We start from the raw sequence: 7,411 nt of genomic DNA, 5'->3' as shown, positions 1-7,411 counted from the left end.
TGGAAAAGCTTTATAATTGATCGTAGGCCATAACAGTTTATCAAAATTATAAATGCACAAAGTAAATTTAAGTAGATATATTTTTGACTAAGTTAAATTTATTATATTATATTGATCCCCCTTAAAAAATACATACATTATGAAAAAAAGGAGTTCGGTGGAATCGTTCTTCGCTGCTCATCATCCTGGCCGGTCAGCCGGATTGCTTGCCGGCGGACTGATAAGGAACAGGTCCAGCCATTATTGAGCTAGCTGAGATCTCCATACTCCTGGAGGTGGCGCTGTAAGAACCTACAGTGACTCGTCATGATAGTCAAAGGGGGCAGAAGTCACTTGCACTTGGGACATATAAGGTAGTTAATGTCTTCGTTTTAATTGCAGTGTACTTTTCAGTGAAAGAATTTGTAATATTTTTGATCTGGATAATAATGGTTATGACACAGGGCCTAGCTTTGCTACTTAGCTGCAGTAACAAAGCCGCAGTTAACTAACAGGGCTTGCTAGCCTCATGCAGTGACTACCTCAAGTTTGTTAGCTAAGTCGGAAACTAATCGACAGCTTGAATAATGTCATCAGAGTTTCTAAAACACTTTATGTTTGCCGGTGTTGCATTATTAGCACACATATTAAGGGGTTATAAATACATCCTCCAACTTTTGTATAACAACGTAGCTTTGCTAAAGCTAAGTTATATGAAAAGTCGTGTTGCCTGTAGTAGTTTATTAAATTTTCTTATATTGTTCACTTTCTTTTTGGTTTGCAGTTTAAGACACAATGCTTAACAGTTTAAGCCAGTTGGTAAATTAACAGTTTATTGTCAGATTCACGAGAAGATTAGGTACAGTTCATTTTGACAGTGTTTATGTTATGACAGGCGCTGCTACTGCCACTGCATCTCATAATGCTGTCAATCGTGTACTGTTGTTGTTGTAGGTATGTAAATGTCTGAGGATAAGGAAGCCCAGGAGAATGAACTGCTTGCTTTAGCAAGTATCTATGATGAAGAGGAGTTCCGCCGCGCAGAGTCTGCTCAGGGTGGAGAGATACAGCTGTGTCTGGAGCTCCCTCCCGGTTTCAAGCTGCTGGTGAAAGGTACATCCGTTAGAAAAGGTGTGAGTGTTCAGTTTATTCATATAACAACAAGAAATGCTAATTACCCCCCTTCTCTGTTACAGGAGAGAAGACAGCTGAATATAATGTCTGTTTTTTACCTCCCTTGGTGCTCAATTTCGAGCTTCCTGCAGACTATCCGTCTACATCTCCACCGGTTTTTTCTCTCAGCTCCAAATGGATGACCAAAGCTCAGGTAGGACTCATCATGCCAACTCTTATATTTCTTTATATGACAAAAACAAGTTTTCTCTGGGTACTTTGGCTTCCTCCCATATTCCAGAAATATGACTTGTAGTTTTATTCAAATCTACAAATACAGTTTATGATGTGAAATATTTGATCATTTCAGCTGAGTTCTCTGTGCCAGCGCTTGGATGAGTTGTGGGAAGAAAATCAGGGCTTTGAGGTCCTTTTCATGTGGATCCAATTCCTGAAAGAGGAGACGCTGAACTTTCTGAGCATCCAGTCTCCTCTTGAACTCAACAGGATCAGCATTAAGGGCGGCGGTGAACGGAGGAAAACAGACCCTGAAGCAAAAGGTATTTTGCTTCAGTCAACAAGATTCTCCCGGGAGTCTGCATATCTGCAATATAACTTTGGGTAAAAATGATAAATAACTAACTAATTTTAACAGCAAGCTTCAGTAAAATATAATAAGAAATTCAAGTTTTTGCCGTTTTTTAAAATTTATCAATAAGCACAACCGAATGACCCAAAAGTGCTAGTAATACTTTTTTAATCAATTTGTCTTGCTAACAAAATTTGCTTTAGAAACACACAAATCATAAACTCATTGAATAAAACGCATACATTCTCTATTGGAAAAGTTTAATGTTTTTCTATGTTTTGAAGCTTGAAGTTATAAATAGAATGGTGCTTTTTTTTCTTTCAAAAATTACATCAATTATTTACAGTAATAAGTTGTCTTTTCTGAAAAGGCCATGAAACATTTGTGGTTCTAAACAACTTTTTTTTAGCTGGTCTGAGGACAAAAATGGCTCTTTGGATTGTAAAAGGTGCAGGCTCCCGGACTATACCCAGGAATTTTTGTCAGTTGACATTTAGGTGACAGAATCAGCTCATTTTTAAAAATATAAATTTCATTTTGGAGTGGCTATTTTTAAATTGAGAGTCCTTTGTATTATCAGTGTAAGTGTCAACCACCTGAGGCTCCCAGTTTGGGTCAGATGATTGAAGCTTGAACACAGACAGTAAACTCACATCAAACTGGTTTGGGATAGATAAAGTTAGTTTTGTGCTCTGGATCCTTAACCTGTTTGAAAATTATGCATAATGTGTAAAAGATGACTTGATGAAATAAATCAGTTTAAGTTACTTTTACTATTTCTGACACATTGACTCTGTCTGTTGTAGATTTTGGCTTGGTGACTTTTTTCAAATGCAAATTACACCTTCAGCTTTATTAGAAGCATCCTCTTAGATTTACTCGTGACTTGGCTTTATATCAGATGTTAACATGTTTTTATCTTCTTTGAATTAAAAAATTCTTGCTCAGCCATCTGTATGTTTATGCTAAAGATTTTTTAAAAATTAATTGCATTTGGAAAAACATATTTTTTTTTCTCTGTTCAGCTGGGACACAGAGCCAGTCTGAAAAACCAGAGGAGAAGAAAACAGATGTGAAGAAAGAGAACTCTGACCAGCACTTTTCACCGTCCTCTCAGTTGGACCCGCGCGCTGTGGTTCTGATGGACCCCCACTCGGACCCCCTACCTCAGCTTCTGGACTTTGACGAGGCGCAGCGGCAGAGGGCATTCGATGGAAAGGTGTTCTGCTGTGGCATCTGTTTTTCAGACAAACTGGGTGCCAGCTGTCTCTGCTTCAAGGGGTGCCAACATGTTTACTGTAAGATGTGCATGACAGAGTACTTTCAGATTCAAATACGGGACGGCAACGTCCAGTGCCTTAACTGCCCTGAACCCGAATGTACCTCTCTAGCCACTCCGTCACAGGTAAGAGCGGCAGATTAACTGAGTTTTCTCTACGTTTTTCGTTCATATCAGCAGTTCTCTCACAACATGACTTTTTCATTCAGGTGAAACAGCTTGTGGACGAGGAGTTATTTGCCCGATATGACCGTTTGCTCCTTCAGTCAAGCTTGGACCTCATGGCTGACGTCGTCTACTGTCCCCGTCACTCCTGTGGGACAGCTGTTATGGTGGAGCCAGACACAACCATGGGAATTTGCTCAGCTTGTCAGTACGCTTTCTGCACGCTGTGCAAGCTGGGATACCATGGCGTCTCTCATTGTAAAATAACAGCAGGTGACCACAGTTAACTCCTTTTAAAAATAGTTGGCAGGAGTGAAACTTTGTTAGAAAAGAAAAAGTAGCACATTACAAATAAGAGTCAAGTGGGAGACAAGTAGTTGGGTTGGAGCTGTGGAAAGACTGAGATGAGTTGCATTGAAAAGATGTGCCAGAGCAGAAATAAAATGTACACAAATGCAAAATAATCCCCCACTGGAAATCAGAAAATTTTGTAGAAAATGTTAGAAAATGTATTTTCTAACTGTCTTAGCTTCTGCTTTGTTCCTCAGATGATCTGCGTAACCTAAGAGATGAGTACCTGTCAGCCACGCCTGAGGGCCAGAAGTTCATGGAGCAACGCTTCGGGAAGAGGGTGGTCCAGAAAGCGGTGGAGGAATCCTTCAGCAGAGACTGGCTCAAGGAGAACTGCAAATGCTGCCCCCGCTGTGGAACCAATATACAGGTGGCCTTTATCTCCCCCTAGAGGTTACAATGCTTTAAGACATCAGAACCTTTAAAAATGGTTCCATCCAAATTATGCCTGTTCACATAATATTGCGGCACTTTGTATCTTTCAGAAAGTGGATGGCTGTAATAAGATGACGTGCACATCTTGTAAGCAGTACTTCTGTTGGCTGTGCCTTGGTGCCCTCAGCAAAGTCAACCCATACAGCCACTTCAACAACCCACACTCACTCTGCTTTAACCAGTAAGACTCTCTTATCGGGTTTATCCACATTTAAAGGCACTTTCAGTATGGATGGCTAAAAAGGCTCTAATAAATGCTGCTTTTGTTACAGTAACATAATAGCTTGCTCTCTACAAAGGTTCCTAGAGTATTTTAAAGAAAAAACACCCACATCATCATAATTAGTTTCTAATCCTTAACATTGACCAAAAAGTACATTTTCACATATTTATCTTGTTTCCTGAGGAATAACTCAATTTTAGTGTAATTATGCTGCAGCCCTTTTTAAAAACATTTCCTTAAATCTTATGTGATGTTTGAAAACAAGACAAACTTTTAATTGTTCTAAAATGTTTAAAAGAAATCAAAAAACTAAATTTAAGCCTTAATTATACCACTATATACTACTTTTATATGCTAGATTCTATATTTCATTAAATTATATTTTATAATATAATTATAATTATACTGCCCTTACACTGCCTTTGTGGGCCTTTGGGCAGAATACTTCATAGACCTTCTCAATCCCACCAACATGCCTTCCATTGAGGAAGCAGAGCCTGGGGACTCTGGGTTGGACTCTCCAGTCACTGGGGACGAGGTCGCCGAGGTGGTTAAAAGCTCCTCGGTGGCAGGGCCCCGGGGGTGGATGAGATTTGCCTGGAGTTCCTTAAAGCTCTGGATGTTGTAGGGTTGTGTTGGCTGATGCAACTCTGCAATATTGCATGGACATTGGGGGCAGTCACACTCTTAAGCCTCCCTGGCAAGGTCTATTCAGGGAAGAGAAGAAGAGGGTCTGTCAGATACCTCGGATTCAGGAAGAGTGGTATGGTTTTGGTTCTGGTCGTGGAACACTGGACCAGCTCTACACCCTCAGCAGGGTCCTGGAGGGTGCATGGGATTTCGCCCAACCAGTCTACATGTGTTTTGTGGACTTGGAGAATGCGATCGACCGTGTCCCTCAGGGAGCTCTGTTGGGGGTTCTCCGGGAGTGTGGGGTACCGAGCCCTTTGATACGGGCTGTCAGGTCCCTGTATGACCGGTGTCAGAGTCTGGTCCTCATTGCCGGCAGTAAGTCGGGCTTGTTTCTGGTGAGAGTTGGATTCCACCAGGGCTGCCCTTTGTCACCGATTCTGTCCATTACTTTCATGGACAGAATTTCTAGTTGCAGCCAAGGTGTTGAGGGGATCCGTTTTGGTGGCCTTACGATCACATCTCTGCTTTTTGCGGATGATGTGATCCTACTGGCTTCATCAGGCTGTGATCTGCGGCTCTCGCTGGAGCAGTTCGCAGCCGAGTGTGAAGCGGCCGGGATGAGGATCAGTGCCTCCAAATCCGAGGCGGGCGCTGTACTGGTCTGTCGTGGTGAGAGGGAAGTCTGGGCTCCCTTCTGAAGCTGCTACCCCCACCACCCGACCCCAAATAAAGCAGAAGAAAATGGATGGATGGATATATTTTATATTAAATTCCTCAATTTTCAACTTTTTTTTTTTTTAATCTAGCCACTTTTTAAATAATAAACCAGTTTCTTAAGCAGATTTTTAGGAAACTGCAATGGCAACATTATTGTGTGTTCTCCATGTCCAGTTCTTGTGAAAATGAAGTTCAACCATGTCTGACCAGAGGAGCTGCCTAAAACCTGTCATAAATAACCCTTTTGATGCTCACTGTACCATAAGAAAATGTTAAAGCTCTATCAAGATCGATGGCCAGTGTGTTTGTGCAGTACTTAAGCTGTCTGACTGTTTTGTCCTTGACCTCTGCAGACTCTTCCATGGTGTCGATGTGGATGATGATGAATTCTGGAGCGATGAGGAGGACTGATGCCAGCGCCGCCTCTCAGTTGTACATCTAAATGCACTTTATCCTTCATCACATGGCCATGGATGCATCTACGCTGGAACTGAAACGCCACCACAGCCACATACTTTTAACACAGTCATTGAGTGTTTTGAACATTCATGCTATAGAGAGGACAGGAAGACAATCAGCTATGTAAAGTGTTTATAGTCACAGTCATTGTATTTAAATTATTACAGTATAGGCCTCCTGAACAGATGGCAAACAACTGCAGGGATTTTAGAAAAGTTTAGCTACTTTTCTGTTGGCCTTTACCTTTCACTAATAAGCTATATGGGTTAGTGATTGGTTAATGGTCTAACAAGGGTTCTGATTATGAAACTATTTTAATTATTAAATCTCAAGTCAGTGAAAGATTTTCAAAGGAAGGAATAATTTGTACTGTCATATAGATAATTAATCAAATAGACTATGTCCTGTCTTGTCTCATTAGCAAATTATTTCTTTAAGTCATAGGCCTTATAGCAACCAGCTAAATATGGAGAATCTACTGAATGTTTGAATTAAAAAATTGAAGGAGCCTATCCTTATAGCCTGTCTCCACATGTCAAAAGTAAAACACAGCACCTTTCTTTTCAAATTCAAGATTGATATTAATAATATTTCTGTCATAATAGGTATGTTTCCAAAACAGAAATTTCTCTCTCTATAATGACAAATTCAAAGCACAATGAAATCATGAACAGTTTGAGTGTGTAGTAAAGTTCAGCGCATTGACTTCTTCGATTTGTAGCTTGAACTATGACTATAGTTTGTGGGCATGAAAAAACAGGCGCTTTCTGCAGAGTTTGTGGTTGGCTACATTAGATTTACTGTGGTGTTTTTTATTTAATAATGCCAAATAATTATACAGAAAAAAGAAGCAAACACTTAGAAAGACATACCAAATGTTTACTTTACATTTCTGTCAAAAAGGAACCCAATACAACAGTTTAAGCATCTTGTGTGACGGTTTGAAGCTGGTTATTCAGATTAGAAGAAACAAATCTGGATGCTTAGCCTTAAAAAGCATATGATGGAATTTTGTCCCAAGTTCACATCAACACTCTGTTCATTTCTCTTGTAAGAACACAGAATGACGTTCAATGCACTAAAAAATAATAAATATTCCGATAAACAGTTTGTGACCTTTTTCTTTTCTGCATAACACAGTTACTCTTCTTATTGTGTGAATGCTCTGAAAGCATTCTAACAATCTTTGAGTTCACCTCCACATATATACAGAAATTACAGAGTTGGAAATCTTCTACCATTTACTTTCTAAGCCCAACATATCAGGTGTCACCACTTTAACTACATAACACTTCAGCTCCGAAGGCTGATATTGTACATTTTCATTAGATTTCTTTTGTTTCTAATTTACCTCAGCTTCTTAAGATATTGCATTCATCTTAAAATACACATATTCTGAATTGATTGATAGATGTCCAAAAAAGATAGATTGCATTATGATTTCAAGTTAAAGTAATTTGGCACAGCT

General features: G+C 39.8%; 1 protein-coding gene across 1 annotated transcript; it reads left to right on the top strand.

Moving 5' to 3' along the window:
* The first annotated feature begins 248 nt into the window (after positions 1 to 248).
* rnf14 (ring finger protein 14) lies at positions 249 to 7,050 on the top strand. Its single transcript, XM_044140847.1, has 9 exons — positions 249 to 353; positions 934 to 1,092; positions 1,176 to 1,306; positions 1,463 to 1,652; positions 2,707 to 3,086; positions 3,170 to 3,398; positions 3,674 to 3,846; positions 3,962 to 4,092; positions 5,838 to 7,050. Exons 2-9 carry the CDS (start codon positions 942 to 944, stop codon positions 5,893 to 5,895), a joined length of 1,443 nt encoding a protein of 480 aa, XP_043996782.1. The 5' UTR covers positions 249 to 353; positions 934 to 941; the 3' UTR covers positions 5,896 to 7,050.
* The last annotated feature ends 361 nt before the right edge of the window (positions 7,051 to 7,411 follow it).

This window comes from Gambusia affinis, linkage group LG15 (genome assembly GCF_019740435.1).
Source record: "Gambusia affinis linkage group LG15, SWU_Gaff_1.0, whole genome shotgun sequence".
Taxonomy (NCBI): Eukaryota; Metazoa; Chordata; class Actinopteri; order Cyprinodontiformes; family Poeciliidae; genus Gambusia; species Gambusia affinis.
This window is presented reverse-complemented; position numbering and strand designations above follow the sequence as displayed.

What these genes read in the sequence shown, in the direction of transcription:
- rnf14 (XM_044140847.1), top strand. Translation starts at nt 942, where the DNA reads ATGTCTGAGGATAAGGAAGCCCAGGAGAATGAACTGCTTGCTTTAGCA. An exon ending in AATGGATGACCAAAGCTCAG is followed by an intron (nt 1,307 to 1,462) that starts GTAGGACTCATC and finishes TGATCATTTCAG; the next exon opens with CTGAGTTCTCTGTGCCAGCG. An exon ending in GCTGTGGAACCAATATACAG is followed by an intron (nt 3,847 to 3,961) that starts GTGGCCTTTATC and finishes TGTATCTTTCAG; the next exon opens with AAAGTGGATGGCTGTAATAA.